General features: G+C 40.1%; 1 protein-coding gene and 1 pseudogene across 1 annotated transcript; one reads left to right on the forward strand and one right to left on the reverse strand.

Moving 5' to 3' along the window:
• Window positions 1–4,786, reverse strand: part of LOC141490255 (alpha-enolase-like) — a 152,293-nt pseudogene extending 147,507 nt beyond the window's left edge.
• On the forward strand, window positions 4,569–18,645 carry FAM210B (family with sequence similarity 210 member B). The gene is made up of 3 exons (XM_074210301.1): window positions 4,569–4,988; window positions 16,325–16,497; window positions 18,300–18,645. The coding sequence occupies exons 1-3, from the start codon at window positions 4,785–4,787 to the stop codon at window positions 18,514–18,516; spliced, it is 594 nt and encodes a 197-aa protein (XP_074066402.1). The 5' UTR covers window positions 4,569–4,784; the 3' UTR covers window positions 18,517–18,645.

Raw genomic sequence — 18,645 nt, forward strand, 5'->3', positions numbered from 1 at the left:
TCTCTAGATATATTTCTTCCTTTTTTAAAATTAAGGAATTAGATGGTTTCTAAATCTCCACAAGTCCTAATATTTTGGCAGGCTGGGGGTAGAGGAGAAAGAATTCACTAAATTCTGCCCAACTTTTCCCCAAGATATTTACATTTTGATGACTCTTAAAATAGATGAAAGGGTTTCTATTTCTGCTTCTGGTTCTATCACAAAACAAATATGTTCATTTGGATAAATCCCTCCCCCCCCCTTCTGGATATCAGTTTTTGCTTCTGTAATGGGATGCCCTGGTGAAATCTGAGCAAAGTTTAAAGGTCATTTGGAGAGAAAAACTGAACCATTGAAATGTAAAGGAAGGGCATTTTAGCTTCAAAATAAACATACTACACCTTCAGAATGGTCTGAAATTTGAATTGCTCAATAGTATATAAAAAATCAGTAAAAATTATAAACTTGTCTCTAGCACACAAACTATATTCCTATTTTTTGTCCCCTTTCACCTGCATGAAAGGAATCCAGAAAGTGTGGCTGAATTGGGATTGCTCAACACAAGCTAAGGTGGGAGTACCTTTCTGGGAAAAATGGCTTTGAACCAGGAAAGCTTGTTCCACAGGAAAGGCTAGACCAACCTCACCTTCTCAGAGGGTTAATCAGTCAGTGAACAGTTATCAAGCATCTGCTAAATGGTACAATGTAAAGAGTTTAGGCCCTGAACTCAATGGATTAGAGTTCAAATCTTAGCCTCAAACACCTATAAACTGTGACCCAAATCACTTAAACTTTTTACCCCCACATCCAGGGCCATCTCCAGTAGTCCTGATTCATGTCTGACCACTGGACCCAGATGGCTGAAGGAGAAAGTGAGGCTGGTGACTAGGCAGAGCACCCCCTCACTACAATCCAATTCATGTGCATGTAATGGTATTATCTCCCTCATGTCATGGTTTCCTTTGAGTAAAAAGAATAAACATCATCATCATCATCATCAGACACCTACTATTTGCCTGACATTGGACTAATGATAGAAAAGGGGAAGAAAAATCCTTCTTTCCAGGAATCACAATCTAATGGGGAAGATAATTTGCAAACAGTCACATAATAACAAGCTATGCACAGGGTAAGTCAGAAATAACTAACATAAGGACGGCACTAAAATTAAGAAGGATTGGGAAAACTTTCCTGTAAAAGATGAGATTTTAGCTTATCCTTGAAGGAGGTAGAACATTCCATGTATGGAGGACAGAGAGCTAGTGAAAAATTAAAGCCATGCATTTTTTGGGAATGACTAACAAAGGGTTTCATATTTGATCCTGGAGGTGATAGGGAGTCATTGGGGATTACAAACCTCATAATTGAGGTTTTGAGGGAACCAAAGGAGAAAGACTTCTATTAATCTTAGTCTAAATATTAGTCAGGCTGAAAGCACAAAGTAACCCTCTATAGAGCACTTTGGCATCCAATCACTTGCTTCTCATCCTTTATTCTCAAAGAAGACCAAAATGACATCAATGTATCAGAGTCAAAGTGCAGAGAATTAGGGCAGCTAGGTGGTGCAGTGGATAAAGCACCTGTGCTGGAGTCAGGAGTACCCGAGTTCAAATCCAGCCTCAGACTCTTAATAATTACCTAGCTATGTGACCTTGGGCAAGCCACTTAACCCCATTGCCTTGCAAAAACCTAAAAGAAAAAAGAAGAAGAAGGTACAATGAGTTCAACATGTCTGATCAGACCAATATGAGCTCAGAATGCTCTACCCCAGCTCAGGCACAAATAGTCCAGGTGAACATTTGGAGAAGTCCTAAATTTGCATATCTCTTGTTTCTTTTGAGTTTCTGCTATTCTGCTTTGGCCATAAAAGCACAGTGTCATGCTGGATGGTCCTGTGCTAGTGTCTCTTGAGCATCACAATTGATTCCAAATTTCTTCCGAGACCTTGAAAATGTGTTTATATCACCTCTCCTCTCCTTCATGTGATTTCTCCATTGTGTGAATTCTCCATTAAAACAGCCTTTTAGGCAAATTTATATTTGACATTCAAACAATTGGCCCACCCTTCAGAGCTATGTTCTCTGAAGTAGAGTTTTAATTTTTGGCAGTTCAGTTCATGAACTCTCTGTTGGGTATTTTATCTTTCCAGGTGATGTTCAGCATCTTCCTTAGTCAAATGGAAGAGATTCAGGTTTTTGGCATGACACTGGCAGACTGTCCAGGTTTCACAATGAGGTCAGTACAATAGCTTTGATTATTCTCTCCAAATTTCCCCTCACCAAGAACTCTTGACCCAACAGACATTTTGTATTTGTGAGAGAATGTGTCCCTGGTTTGGGGAGTGGAAGAAATGCTTGCTATATGATTTGAATAAGTGATTTTTGCTAAAGATTATTAAGAGGAAGTAGACTGATGGTGGCAGCTTGGTGGCTGGGCATAGAGAGTTCAGAGAACTTGAGTTCAAGCTCAACCTCAGACTGTGACCTTGGACAAGTCTCTTAACCTCTTCTTGCCTCAATTTCTTCAACTATAAAATGAAGATCTTGGAGAAGGAAATAGCAAATTATTCCTAGTATCTTTGCTAAGAAAACCCCATAAAAATGGGGTCATGAAGAGTCAGACACAACTTAAAACTGATGGTGGTTCATGAACTAGTTGTTATCTATTATTTATTAATATTGTGTGAGCCTAATTTTTATGTGCTAGGAATGGAATATAAGCATTCTTTACTAGCTTCCTTGGAGGTGTCTCAGGTCCAACTGATCTCTACAGTAAGCCTTTTAGGTTAGGACAATTTTCTAACCATACATATCTAGGTTTGAGTAACATCAATAAATGATAAATAATAATACACAATAACTGAAATTATCCTTAGAACCTTGGGGGGAGTAACAGTAACTCATTTGAGGTCACAGTCTGCCAATGTGGGGGCTGCAGATGTCACACATTTGTAAAGTGAGTGTTGAACTAAGGTTTCCTCAGTTCTAAATCCCCTAAAATAATAAATAGCATTTATATGATACTATGTGGCAACACTGCCCTGAGTGCTTTAAAATTATCTCATTTGATCCTCATGGCAATCTTAGAGGGTAGATAATTTATTATTATCCTCATTTCAGAGACAAGGAAACCCAGGCAAACAGAGGTTAAATGATTTGCCCAGGGTCACACAGCAGATCAGTGCCTTCAGTGAGATTTGAACTCAGGCCTTCTTGACTTCAGGTTCAATGTTCAGATGACAAATATAGTATGGTATGGTAAAAAGAATCCTGAACTTGGAAGTCACAGAGTGATTCAGTGTGAAACCTGGCCCTGACACTGTCAGTGTGACCTTGGACAAGTCACTCTCTCTAGGGTCTGTTTCCTTCTTAGCAAAATAAAGGTTTTGGGAGAAGGTAAACTCTAAGGTTCCTTCCAGCTCTAGATCTATGACTTTAGGGTCACAGGGGTATAGATTTTAAGAGTCTAACCTCTTCCACTTACAGATGAGGAAACTGAGGGCCAAAAGGCTGAGTGATTTGCAGAGTTGGGGCTTAATTCTATCTCTGGAGGCCCATCTGATAATATTCAGGGCCCTGAGTCATGAAGACTCTTCTCCTGGAATTAAAATCTGGCCTCAGACAACTCAACTTTGTGACCTTGGACAAGTAACCTATCTTCTACCTGCCTCAGTTCTTCATCTATAAAATGAGCTGGAAAAGGAATGACAAATCATGCTTGTACCTTTGCCAAGAAAACCCCAAACTGGATTATGCCCAAAGGGCAACAAAAATGTGCATACCCTTTGACCCAGCAATACCACTACTGAGGCTATACCCTGAAGAGATGATAAAAAAAAAGGGCAAAAACATCACTTGTACAAAAATATTCATAGCAGCTCTGTGGTGACAAAGAGTTGGAAATCAAGTGAATGTCCTTCAATTGGGGAATGGCTTAACAAGCTGTGGTATATGTATGTCACTGAACATTACTGTTCTATTAGAAACCAGGAGGGACAGGAATTCAGGGAAGCCTGGAGGGATTTGCATGAACTGATGCTGAGCGAGATGAGCAGAACCAGAAAAACACTGTACACCCTAACAGCAACATGGGTACGATGATCAACCTTGACGGACTTGCTCATCCCTTCAGTGCAACAATCAGGGACAATTTGGGGCTGTCTGCAATGGAGAATACCATCTGTATCCAGAGAAACAAATGTGGAGTTTGAACTATTACCGTCAAATTAGGGAAAAAAGCATTATATTAGTATGTAATTTTACTATCTCCTCCTTTATTTTCCTTCCTTAAGGATATGAGTTCTCTCATCAACTTCAACTGAAATCAATGTATGTCATGGAAACAATGTAAAGACTGACAGACTGCCTTGGGTGGGTGGGGGGGAGGGGGGATTGCAAAACTCTAAATAAAATCCTTCTTTAAAAAAAAGACCCGCAACCCGGGTCAGGATGCGCCGGAGGCCGCTAAACACAGACGCGCGCTCTGCAGCCGCGTTGGGGGCTCTCGGGACCAGCGCGCCCACTCCCCTCACCCATCGCTCCCAGGCTGGTGAAGGAGGGGCCGTTCCCCGCGGATAAGGAGGCCGACACCCGCCGCCGCGCCGCACGCGCCCCGGGCCTGCCCTGGGCCGCCTCCCCGGGGTGGGCCCCCGCCGGGCCCCGGCCGGCCGGGAGGAGGCGCGGCCTCTTTAAGGGGGAGGGCGCAGACCCACCGGGAGACACCCACTCTGCCCGGAGCCCGGGAGGGAGAAGCAGCCGAGGGCCGGGAGCGCCGGGCGGGGCGGCGAGGCGGCCCGGGCTTGGGCCATGTCCTGGCTGCTGGCGGCGGCGGCGGGCCGGGGGGCGGCCGGGCTCCGGCTCCGCCCGGGGCCTCTCCTGGGCAGCCGGGCCGGGCCCGCGGCCCCCCGGGCCCCGCGCCTTCTGCTCCTGCTCGGGCCTAGCCCCAGGCACGCCCAGGGCAGCCCCCAGGGATCCGGCGGCGGCGGCGGCGCGGGCAGCGCCGGGCCCCAGGTAAGCAGCGCAGCCCGGCCCTTCTCTGCGCGCCACCCTGGCCCCTCGGGCCCCCTTCGCCCCCAGTAGAGGGCCGGCGGCCCCGCCCACCCCGCCCCGCACCCCACACGGGCCCAGCGTTTGGGGCCTCAGGACTGCCCCGGGCACGAGGCGCCGCCGCGCCCCCCGCCACAACCGCCGGGCAGCGCTCGGGCGGCCCCCAGGGCCGCCCCCCGGAGGAAGCCCCCAGGCAGGGCCAACAGCCAGGCCAGCGCGGGCACCTGGGCTCTCTTGATCTCCCGGTGATGTTGGGAAGACCGTGACCGCCTCGGGGTTGATGCCAGGACAAGCAGGGGGGCTGGGGTCTGAGTGAGGGAGGGCCCACCGAGGACGCCCCCGGAGGTGGGCCATTCCGTTTAAGTGACTTGCCCAAGGTCGTGTGTCTGAGGCCAGACTTGAGCTTAGGCCCTTCTGACTTCAGGGGCCTCACCCCCCTGCGCCCTGGTATTAGCACCAGCCACGTTCCGGGCACCTAGAGGAGGAGGAGATGGTCGTTTATCTAGTGCCACCAAGTGCCAGGTCTTTTTTCTAGTTTTTTGTTTTTTATTTTTTTTTGTAAGGCAAATGGGGTTAAGTGGCTTGCCCAAGGCCACACAGCTAGGTAATTATTAAGTGTCTGAGACCGGATTTGAACCCAGGTACTCCTGACTTCAGGGCCGGTGCTTTATCCACTATGCCACCTAGCTGCCCCAGGTCTTTTCAAATAGCATTCCATCTTATCCCCACAACAGCCATGCCAGGTAGGTGCTCTTTGACTTACCAAGTGTCTTCAGACTCCAAGCGCAGTTCTCATTCAAACGTCTCATTTTTTTTTATTAAAGATTTTATTTGAGTTTTACAATTTTCCCCCCAATCTTACCCCCCCCCCCGCCCCACGGAAAGCAATCTGCCAGTCTTTACTTTGTTTCCATGTTGTACATTGATCCAAATTGGGTGTGATGAGAGAGAAATCATATCCTTAAGGAAGAAACAAAAAGTCTTAGAGATAACAAGATCAGACAATAACATATCTGTTTTTTTTTCTAAATTAAAGGGAATAGTCCTTGAACTTTGTTCAAACTCCAGTTAGTTCCCTGGATACAGATGGTATTCTCCATTGCAGACAGCCCAAAATCGTCCCTGATTATTGCACTGATGGAATGAGCAAGTCCATCAAGGTTGAACATCCCCCCCCTCTCCATGTTGCACAGTTCAAATGTCTCTTTAAAAGAGTTCATACAGGCCTTGCACTCTTGGAGCAGGAAGGTGCAATCATCAAGAGCCATAATTTTTGATATGAGAAAAAATGAGAAAAGTGTAAAGAAGAGATTGGAAGGAGTGGTCCCAGTCAAGGTCTAGGTTAGGGAAGACTTCAGACAAGAGTAGGGGGTGGGGATGGAGTGTGGTTGTTCAACCGAGAGTCCTGAAAAGGATTTAAGTAAAGGTTCCAAACTAGGAAAATACAACAGGAAAAGGGAGGAAAAGTTTCAGAGCTGTCCAAACTTTTATTAGTTTGACCTGGCAAGTCATTTAACTTCTGAAACACTCAAGTAATAAAAAGTATTTTCACTATCTCAAGATGTTTTGAGAAAAGGACTTTGTAAACTTTAAAACACTCTCTTATAAATGTGTACTAGTAAATTTTAAAACACTGTCTGTAAATGTATACTAATATTATTCTCCTCTTCCTCAATGATCCTGATCTTTTTCAGTACAGAGCATACTGGGGAGGGGGAGAGGTGGAAAGAGAAGGAAGAGAGATTCGGGAGGGAAGGAAATAGTAAACTCTTGAGAGTAGGAAACATGTTCTAGTCCCAGTACTGCTCCAGACTTCCATAAGCTCTCTGTCATGTCCACTTCTGATAGAAATAAACTGAATAGACAATGCTAATGGCCCTTCCAGTTCTGCCCTCCTCACCCTCCAGGTCTGCCAACCCTTTATTATCTGAAGTTCACTGAGGAGTTTGACTGAGGCATCTTTGATTCTTGGAGTGGGTCGACCCGCCAGGATTCAAGCTGAAAGGGGTATCTAATTTGGTATCTAATCAGCCTCAAAGAATCATTGTTTTGTGTGTGAAAATTTAGTGGCTTCTATCCTTCCTCCTGTCACCTCTATGCTTTAAGCCTGTACTGATTAGAATGTCCCTCCATAAGAGACTGGGGAAGAGTTGAAACTAAATCAACAGTCTAGGAAAAAATATAGTAGAAAGGCTAGATGTGGTTGTATTGCTGAACCAAAGGGGAAAGAAACTTGTTTTGAGACTTTCAAGATATTGTCCTTGATTTCAGAACAAACTGTTGGGAACACAAAGTATCTTTGAAGTGCTTCATAATTGTCCATTCCCCACCCCCAAGTAAGTAAATGTGGGAGCAAACATAAATGATACCTCAAAAGCCTGAAAGCTCCTGATAGCACTTGCTTATCTCCTGAAGCCCTTGGACACTTGAGACTGCCGCAGTTATGACTGAGAGATTTGGCTCTAGATAATCTAGCTCTCTCTCTCTCTCTCTCTCTCTCTCTGTCACTCTAAAACATACTGAACAGACCTTCCCTTTATTTAGAAGAGAAGAGAATCTTCAACTAGTAAATACAACATGCAGAATCCATACTAAATAGTTCCTTTCTGGGGCATGAATGAAATCAAGGAAATGATCTCTGAAGACACACGCTCAGCAGAACTAGAGCAGCTGCTAAATTCCAGACCAGGAATAGGGGAGACATAAAAATAATGATTAGGGAATTAGACTTGGGAATCAAGAAAACATGAATTCAAATTCTGCCACTGATGATTACTTAGCTGTATGACCACAGACGTCCCTTAACTTCTCTGATCACAGATGTCTACCTAGTGTTGATTTAAGGACCCTAAACCATAATCTGGACACATAGGGGTAAGGCTAGGTAAATCCAGAAGCAGCAGGGAAGGAGGAGGGTGAGGAAGAATAAGGAATGGGACAAAGAAATGAGTGTGAAAGTGTAAAGACCAGTATTATCAAACTGAAATAGAATCAGGGCCTTAGAAAACCACATATCAGGGGTAGGTGGTGTCTTTGGCACCTCTGATTGGTGTTGTTTTGTTGTGGTTCCTCTTTTGTTCTGGAAGAGGACCAATGACATCAGTTAGGGTAAGCTATTCAAAGTCATCAACCTCACTCCTCCAAAGTCAAGAGTCCACCTGGATATAGTGAGAAACTTTGGCCTTTTTTAAGTTAATGTCTTTCCCAGATCTCAGTTTGTCCTAAGCAATATTCATTCACTAATTGATGGTTAGGTAAGGAATTGAAAGATTACCCCAAATAGAAGATATCTTAAAAAACCAGTTGTGTGACACTAATATAGCTTAAGAAAGCTAAAAGGCCAGGGCAGTTCAGTAACTATTGTGGGGTGAATGAGGTATGTGACACCTAGGTGGCACAGTGGCTAGAGCATTGGCCTTGGGGTTAGGAGGATGAGAGTTCAAATCCATCCGCAGACACTTGCCATTTACTAGTTGTGTAACCTTGGGTAAATTACTTAATGTTAATTGTCTCACATACAGAGTCATCTCCAGTCATCCTGATAAATAAATATCTGGCCACTGGACCCAGACATCTCTGGAGGAGAAAGTGAGGCAGGTGATTTAGCACAGCACCCCTCACTCAAATCCAATTCATGTGCTTGTCATGGGATCACCTCCCTGATGTTGTGGTCTTCTTCAAAAATGGACCAAAAAAGGACAAACATTGTTATTGTTATTATTATTATTATTATTATGTGAGGTGTGTAGTGTACATGATGTAGTATCACTCCTTTCCTCCCATCAAAATGCCAAATGAATTGGGTCTCTATAAAACTTGTAGAAGATGATGAAGTAGAGTTAACTGTACTTTTCTTCAAACACAGATAATAGGCTTGTGTAGGTCATTTACAAAACAGTCATAATGTCTGCCATCTTAATTTATACATATTTCATGCATTGTAGTCTTTTTTTTACCCAGAGATTCTACAAGACTTTAGTAATTTATTTCATTAAACACCTGCTGTGTCATTATGCCTAATTCTGGGGTTATAAAAAGAAAACGGGAATTTACCTTCTAATTTGAGTTACAACTTGTAAATAGCTAAGTAATGTGAAGAAAGAGAAAGCACTAATAACTAATGGAATCAGGAGATGGTACCCAAGTGGAATCTACCTCTGTTTCCTTCTCTTACCCTTATAGGATTTTTTTTTAGTTTCTTATTCATTTTTTTTTTCTTTTCTTATAAATTTCTCTTGGAAATTTACTTCAGAGTTTGTTTAGAATTAATCTCTCTTAATTTACCCTCCCCCTTTCCATCTCCTCTTTCTTTCCAAATTTTACTTCTTGAGTGAAATGGAAGTTATATTCTACCTATGTGTACATTCTTAAATTGAGTATATATGTCTTCTGCCTTCCTTGAACCAGCTCAGAGATCCAAGTATCACCTGCCACCCCAAGCTCTTCCTCAGTGTTTGTTTAGACTTCTTTGTACCACAAGTATACATAATAATTTTCATCCTACTTCTTCCTTTTTCCCCCTCTCATGTATTTCTCTTCCCATCCCTTTCCATTCTTCTATTAGGATTACCAAAACATAGCAGAACAACTCCCAGATCCTCCATTTAATTATGACTTCTGATAGAGTTCTGAGGAACACCAGTATTATCCCCCATTTTAGAATGTAAGTAGTTTATCCTTGCTTAGTCTCTTATGATTGTTCACTATGTTGACCTTTTTGTGCCTCTTTAGTCCTGTAATTTTAAAGTTTCTGTGAAACTCTGGTTTTTTAAAAAGGAAGGCACAGAAATTCTTTATTTCATCAATGGTTCAATTTACTCCTATAGTATTATATTCAGTTTTGCCTGGTACATTATTCTTGAGAGTAAGTAAGGCTATATTGTTTGCCTTATCATTTTTTAATTTTTAAATTCAGATTTATTTTTAGTTTTGTATTACCCCTCCCTCCTCCACCTCCTTCACCCATTGAAAATATAAGAATAGCAAAACCAATTACAAATGTTTAGTCAAACAAAACAAATTCTGCATTAGAGATAGAGCTATTTCATTCTGTACTCTTGAGTCCTTCAGATGGTAAGTATGGTGGTTGGTGTTTCATCTTGAGTCTTTTGGAATCATGGTTGAAAATTTTGTTTATCAGAGTTCCTAAATCTTTTAAAGTTGATTATTTCTACATTATGATTGTTGCTGCTGAGAGTTCTACCACCTTCCCAAATCCTCAGGCTTACAACTTAGGTGTCATCCTTGATTCTTTTTTTTTTAGGGGTTTTTTTTTTTTGGCAAGGCAATGGGGTTAAGTGGCTTGCCCAAGGCCACACAGCTAGGTAATTATTAAATGTCTGAGATGAATTTGAACTCAGGTACTCCTGACTCCAGGGCTGGTGCTCTATCCACTGCGCCACCTAGCTGCCCCTCATCCTTGGTTCTTAACTATCTCTCACACATTCTTATGTCTAATTTGTTGCCAAGGCCTCTCTGACACTGCCATCACTCTAATGCAGGCTGTTCTTCTCATATTTAAACTATTTCAATAGCCTAATGGTGGATCTACCTGTGTCAAATTTCTCCCCACTCCAATCTATCCTCTTTTTAGCCACCAGAATGATTTTTCTAAAACACAGCTTGACCACGTCAGCCCCGTCTTCAATTCTCAAACTCCAGTGGCTTCCTATCAGCCTTCTGGATCAAATACAGAATCCACTGATTATTGTTCAAGACCCTTCCCACCTTAACAATTGTTAACACCTCCCACCTTAACAGTCTTCTTATATCTTATATCAATATCCCTCCTCCTCATACTCAAGGAACTCTTCTATCTAGTGATATCAGCCTTCTTACTACTACAGAAACAAGATATTCCATTTCTTGATCTGGGTATTTTCTCCAGCTATCTTCTGTACTTGGAATGTTCTCCCTCCTTATCTCTGTCTCCTACCTTCTGTCACTTCCTAAAATCCCATCTCCCTCGGGAAGCCCTTTTCATCCCCTCTTAATTCTAGTCCATTCTTTTATTTATACTGTACATAGTTTATTTTTACATATTGGTTTACCTGTATGCCTCTCCTATTAGGTTATGAGATCCTTGAAAAAAAAGGATTTTCTTTTATCTCTTTTTATATCCCCCATGTTTAGCACATAATAGTAGTAGTAGTAGTAGTAGGGGCTTTGTGCCTTTGGCCCCAAGACTATTGATGGACTCTTATTGTATAGATTGTTCTTCTAGTGTTGTTTCTATGTGGGATAAAAATCCACTTTAAAAAAAATATAGAGATTCCTCTGAGCAAAAAGGAAAATTTATTTTGGCTTTTCTCAAGAAAAGGGCACCCCCAAGTCTCACAAAGGTAGTGAAGAACAAGGAGCTGCCCCGAGGTGACAGTCAAGTAAGATTATATGGCCTAGCACGATTCCCCACTCCCTAGCCCCCTCTCTTCCAACCTGATTGGTTAAGGTTTTCAGAGTTACAATCTTTACGTGAAAAATCTACCCAGCAACAAAGAGAAGAATAAAAGGTTTTCGTGAAATATTAATTACCTCACCATCCAGATGGCAAGGGTATCAGAAGATTTCTAATGACCTTCTATTAAATGAATTAATGTCTGAGTATGCAAGGTCTTCTTAGTTTAGCACTTATCAAAAAAGAGAAGGCAGACTACTGTTCTCACAGTCCATTATCAAACAGGTTGGCTAACTAAGACTGCTAGGTCTCTCTTCTGGAAGTATTCCAGAATGCTAAACAGAATCGGGAGGGTGTCTAACTGGGAATGCAAGGCCTCTCTCCCTCTTCTAAGAATAGTCTAAGGGTAGTAGTCTGTCTTTGTTTTAATGATTTTCAACCCTGAGAGGATATTAACTCTTAAGATGGAATATTCCACTCACTTCCTTCACTTTGAATCAGATCATACAAGTCTTCTCAGACTTTTCTGAAACCCATCCTCATCATCATTTTTCAGAGCATTATAGTATTTAATCACATTCATAGATCCTGTTTAACTATTCCCAATTTGATGGGCATCCTATTTCCTTCAATATTGTATTCTAAACTCTGCTTCTTTTTACTGATAGCTATTAAATCATATCTGATTCTTACTGAACTCCTTAGTGCTTGAATTCTTTCTGGATGCTTGCTATATTTTCTATTTCTTTGACTTGGAGGCTCTGGATTTGAAATTTCTGGGAGTTTTCATTTGTGTTTGTTTTTAGAGGTGACAGGTGATTCTTTGTATTTCATTTTTGTTCTATGGTACTAAGAGATCTGGGCAGTTTCTTTTATGATTTCATCTGAGTATTCTTAGTCATAATTTTAGATTGTCTTAGGTTTCTTAAATTATCCTTCCTTGAACTCTTTTCTACATCAGTTGTTTTTGTCAAAAGATACCTTATATTTTCTTTTATTCTTTCAGTCTTTTGACTTTGTTTTAATATTTCTCATTGCCCAGAATAATTATTGGTTTCCATTTGGTTCATTTTAATTTCAAGAAGTTTGTTGCTTAGGTAAAGTTTTAAACTTCTTATGCCAAACTATTCATTCTAATTCTTCCAAACTTTCATTTCCTTTCCAATTTCTTTAGTCTATCCCTATAAATTTCCTTTATAAAAACTTTTTTTAATTTTATTAATTCTTGTTTCATCTCTTCTAGTCATTTTAGCTGAATTTATACCCAAGCAGGGTTTTTACTTGAGGCTTTGTTTGTAGATATTTTGGAGACATTCTTTGTTTCTGAGTTTGCGTCCTGAGCATCCCTGTCACCATATATCTTTATTCTGGGATTCTTTTTGTTTGTTTGATAATTCTTCCAGTCTCTTTCTTGACTTCTGACTTTTTATGTCAAGGCCAGATTCTGAGTACTTATGGAGAATATGTCTGGGCTGTTCCTGCTGTTGCTTTCTTGGGATAGTAATTGGTATTTTTATTCAAGGGTCTCAGAGACAGCCCAGGTTGGGGAAACTCCAGGACATAATCTGATTTTTTTTTTTTTTACCTCCTAGTATGAGCACTATAAGTTCCTGACCTGGGTTTGTGTTTGAACAATATGCCTGTGGACTTGTTTTGGTTAGAATTCCAGTAGACTGCTGCTAGACACAGTTATCAACCAGATGGACATCTCTGCAGGTTCAGAGTGACAGAACTGGATGCTTCCCTTTGCTTCGGTATTCAAACCAGTTCCTGGGGCCAAAGGGAAAACATAAACTCACTCTTTACTTAATATACAGCTTAGAAACCACAAAAATTCCCCAAAGATATATGGCCCAGAACTGAGTTACAAAACTGCCAGTTGGGTTACTTCTGCACCGTGCACAAGACCTGATTGCTCTTCTTGCCCTATCTCACACCTTCTCTTCCCTGTGTTGTTTGATTATCTTCTCGCCCTATCTCACACCTTCTCTTCCCTGTGTTGTTTGATTATCTTCTCATTACCCATCCTCAGTTCTCACTCTTTTTTTTAACCTCTTTGGGGTTTTCTTGTCAAAGATACAGGACTGGTTTAGCCTTTCTTTCTCCTGATCATTTAACAGATGAGGAAACTGAGGCAAACATTGTTAAGTGACTTGCAGAGTTATACTACTGGTAAGTTTCTGAAGTCAGATTTGTACTCAGAAAGATGAGTCTTTCTGACTTCAGGACGGACAGTACTAACAACACCACCACCTTATGCCATTCACTGTTAGTCCCTTTTTTGTAAAGGTTTGCCTTCATCAGAGTTCTCCCTCAAGTTTTCCACGAAGTATCTGGGTGTCCTCCCCAAAGAAGCCCTGACACAACTATTCTTCCTCCCACCAGCTGCTTTTCAAGTCAATCCAGTTGAACTACAATTTTCAGCAACTGGAAAGAGCATAAGAAACTTAGGGAAAACATTGTCACAGGTTTGGTAGTAGTCAATAAATGAAAGTAACTGCTATACTAACAGTCATTTGGGACCTATCTTGAGGGTCTCTTAGACTTCAAAGTATTGTTAACTTCTTTTTTTTTTTAGGTTTGTTTTTTTTTTTTTGCAAGACAATGGGGTTAAGTAGCTTACCCAAGGCCACACAGCTAGGTAATTATTAAGTGTCTGAGGCCGAATTTGAACTCAGGTACTCCTGACTCAAGGGCCAGTGCTCTATCCTATGTACCACCTAGCTGCCCCCTGTTTCCTTCTATTAAAGAAGAGCAGTCTAGAGTAGAAATAACACCAGGAAGTATAGTAAGCATTTATATGGCACCTACTATGTACCAGACATATAAGTTTTTAAGAAATATCACTCATTTTTGATCCTCATAACAACTTAGGGAAGTAGGTGCTAATATTCTCTCCATTTTACAGAGGAGGAAACTGAAGCAAAGGAATCACATGACTTGTCCAGGGACTCACAGTTAGCAAATGTCTCAGATTGGATTTGATCTCAGGTCTTCCTAACTCCAGCCCAATTCTCTATCCACTTAGCCTCACTGGATTTAGAGTTAGTAGATCTAGATTCAATTTTCAATCTTACAAACCTTTTTATTTTTAGAAGAGTCATTTCCATCTTTGGGTAGTAGTTTCTAACTTTAAGAAATGAGAAGGGAGTAGATGAGGTGCCCTTCCAGCTCTAAAATACTACTTAAACTCAGTCAGTAAACTTTAAATTCTTATCAGATTCTGTGCTATAAGCTCTGGGGATACAAAGAAAGAGGAAAACTGTTCCTAGCTCTCTGAAAACTCACATTCTTATGGGGGAGACAACCTATAAATAACTAGGTACAAACAAAGTAACTATAGGGAGGTGGTACAGCAGATAGGGTATTGGCCCCTTAAATTGGGAAAAGCTGAGTTTAAATCCAGCCTTACTAGTTTGTGACCCTAGACAAAACACATAATTCCTCTCTGTCTCAATTTCTTAATTTGTAAAATGGGAATAGTAATACTACTTATTTCCCAAGATTGTTATGAGGATTAAGTGAGATACTTGTAAAGCGCTTAGCAAATTTTAACATGCTATATAAATGTTGCTATTGCTGTTGCTGTCATTATTATCATACTTACAGATTCTAGGTGGATGTAAATCTGAGGCAGGGCATCACCATATTTGGGTGCAAGAAGAGGCCCAGGAAAGACATCCAATGGAAAGTGACATTTGAGATGAGTGTTGAAGAAAGCTAGTGAGATAAATATCTTGGAGATAAAAATGAGGGGTGAATTCTAGGCATTGAAGATAGCCAGTGCAAAAGAACAGAGAGAGGGTGTTACTGTGTTAGGAATAGCAAGCAAGTCAGTGCAATCAAAGGTATCTAAAGAGAGTAACAATCACAACTTGATATATTTTTTTTTTACTTCTCAGCTTTTTGGGATACCCTAAGAATAAATTCATAAAGAAGTCTTTTTTCTTTCATAATAGTCATCTTTTGTTTTGTTTCAAAAAATACTTCTTTCTCTTCCCCTTCCCTATTAAACTATATCTTGTAGCAAAGAATAAAAAAGGAAGAGAATTTCCTAAGGCTAGCAGTGTAACCATTATACTTACATATCATTCAGTTTGGGGAGAGGGTTGTTCTCTTCACTGACATTGTATATATTGTTTTCTTGGTTCTACTATTTTGACTTTGTATTAGTTTATACCAGTCTTTCCATTCTCTGAGAAAATCATTTCTTTCAACATAGCAATATTCCATTACATTCACCTACCACAATTTGTTTAATCATTTCCCATTTAGTGGAACTCTACTTTGTTTCTAATTTCTTTCTACTACAAAAAGTATTTCTCTGAATATTTTCTTTCTAGTTTTGACCTTCTTGGGGTATATGCCATAGGCCAGGTGGCTTCAGGGAGCATTGTAGAAAGAGTAGACCTGGAATTAGGAACACCTAAGATCAAATCCAGCCCAAGGCACTTACTAGTTGTATGAAGCCACTTAACTTCTATTCACCTCAGGGTTCTCATATGTAAAATGAAAATAATAACACCTTACCTTCCAGGGTTGTTTGGTGATGAGATGAGATAATTGGAAAATGCTTAGCAAAAAGTCTGAAACATAGTAAGCTTTATATAAATGTTAACTGTTTTTATTATTGTTAAAGTGCTTAGTACAGTTCTTGCAGATAGTAAACTCTATTTAAATGTTAAGATATTATTAATAAATTAGCAGAGATGGGACTAGAACCTAGATCTTCTATGACTCCTAGTCCAGGGTCTTCCCCCAATATTCCTACTCTGACACTTCACAGAATTTTTGTGAGAATAAAATGAGTTAATGTGTCCAATAGCCCTCCATGCAGGGTCAGACATTATTATTACTATTCTTATATCTGATCTTAATTTCTAACCTTTCTCCTATTTTTGTACAGGACCCAAAAAAACCAGAAAGAGCACCCAAAGAATCTGGCATTGTAGATGAGAGCAAACAAAGTAAACACCAGCAGCTGAAGCAAGTCTTTAAAGAATATGGAGGCGTGGCTGTTTCATTGCATATTGGGATCTCATTAATATCTCTGGGAATATTCTACATAGTTGTTTCAAGGTATGACTCTTTGGTTTTAAGAATTTCATCAGAAAAGAAACAAATGGAAACCTAGGTTCAAGTTCCCATCTCTGACACATGGATTTCTGAGGCCCTGCACAATTTGCTCAACTTCTCAGTCACTCCCAGGAGATTCTCTGAGAAGATAAATCTCAGAGAAGGTGCTAAATGAAATTTCATTATCACTAAAATCTCAGGCCTGGTTCCAACCATTCCAAAATGTTTCAGATGAGGGCCGCTATCTAAATTATTTAGTTATTTAAAACTCTTAGTGACATTTGAAAGTTTGGGGGCAGTATACTGTCTTTTTTTCCAGTATGGTAGAAAGAGCACTGGACATGAATACAGCTCTTATAAAAGATGCTATAATTTAAGATTGTTATTTATATATCATTCTTCATTATATTTACTATACATGTGTTTCTCCCATTAAAATATGATCTCCTTAAGTTGCTTAATGTTTTATGTGATCTCCTTATCTAAAAAATGAAAATAATGATAACCTGTTCTCCTACCTCACTCCTATATTGAGGATTGAGTGATATATACATACATATATTTTTTTTACTCCATGGAAGAAAGGTATTAATAACCACAATATTTAAGTGACAAGTTTTTTTTTCTTAAAGATGAGTTTATATTTTGTAGCTTTTACCAGATTAACGTGATTCAAAACAGTTTTGAACCAGGTATCAGAATGTATTGTGTCCATGAAGTAGAAATTTCCATTATGATTGAACTGTTTCCTTTTTTTTCCTCCCTCTAACTCTAAATACACCTTTTACCTGGAGTGGTATGTGAAGTATAGGTTGATTAGTAACCATTCTTTAGTCATCACTTTGGATTTTAATAAACTATGTAGTATATTTCTTAAATTACAAGAAAAATATTTTATAAAAAAAAGACTTATGACCTCCTTGAGGGGCAGGGATCATATTTTTGTTTTTTCTTTGTATCTCTAGTACTTTGTACAGTGAATGAGTAATAAAAGCTTGACTGACTAATAAGAGCATTTATCTCATAATTGTTGTGAGGATTCAATGAAATTAGTCCATTTTGCAAACCTGAAAGATATATGTGTGTATGTATACACACACATTTGTCATCTGTTATCATTATCACCAGTATTAGTTGTAAGAAGTCATAAAAACCATCTGTATTATTTCTTTCATTTTACTAAAGAGAAAACTAAGACCCCCAAAATGTTGATTTGGTCCAGGTTAATATAGAATGTAGAACAACTAGTCAGAATTTGAACCCAGGTTCTCTGATCCCAAGTCCAATATGCTTTCTACATTCTTAACAGATGTGGGCCCCACACAGCACAAGATATCCACCTTCCTTCCCCCTGCCCCCCAGAACACCCCTCTACCCAACCAACTCCCAATGTTTGCTCTCCACTTTCAGATATGTACTTTTCCATATTTCTTCTCTAATGCTTCTCAACTTCCAGTCTGTAGCTGGAAGGTCTAGAGAGAAGTACTTTACTTGAATGTCACTTTCCTCCACTATAATCAAGGATAATATCCTTGGACTGCCTTCCTTAGAGGGTTATTTTAGGGAAAAGTGAGATAACTCACTGTATTAATTTGTACCATAAAAATGACAGTACCTATCACATAAGTATATTAATAAAAACTAAATTCCTGCTAACTACCTTAGCTTTTGCTCTTCTGATTCTTCTCAAAGCTTACTACTGCAGGAAATTCTTTCTCTCACAGTTAAGTAGTTTCTAATAATAAGAATAATTCCAAGGATTGAAGGGCCTGGTTGTGATAATCACATTTCTTTTTCTTTTCTAGTGGTGTGGATGTATCTTCCTTTCTCTGCAAACTCGGTTTAGCAGAATCGGTGCAGAACTCTAAGATTGTCGCTGGCACGGGTACGTTTGTGATGGCCTATGCTATTCACAAACTGTTTGCCCCAGTAAGGATTAGCATCACATTATTTTCCCTGCCACTAGTTGTCAGATACTTTCGGAAGGTGGGGTTTTTTAAAGCTCCAGGGAGCAAGCTTTGATTTCATAAATTCAGCATATAAACTTGTCTCTTCAGTTTTAAGCAGATTGGAGAGAGAGAGAGAGAGAGAGAGAGAGAGAGAGAGAGAGAGAGAGAGTGTGTGTGTGTGTGTGTGTGTGTGTGACACTCA

This window comes from Macrotis lagotis, chromosome 1 (assembly GCF_037893015.1).
Source record: "Macrotis lagotis isolate mMagLag1 chromosome 1, bilby.v1.9.chrom.fasta, whole genome shotgun sequence".
Taxonomy (NCBI): Eukaryota; Metazoa; Chordata; class Mammalia; order Peramelemorphia; family Peramelidae; genus Macrotis; species Macrotis lagotis.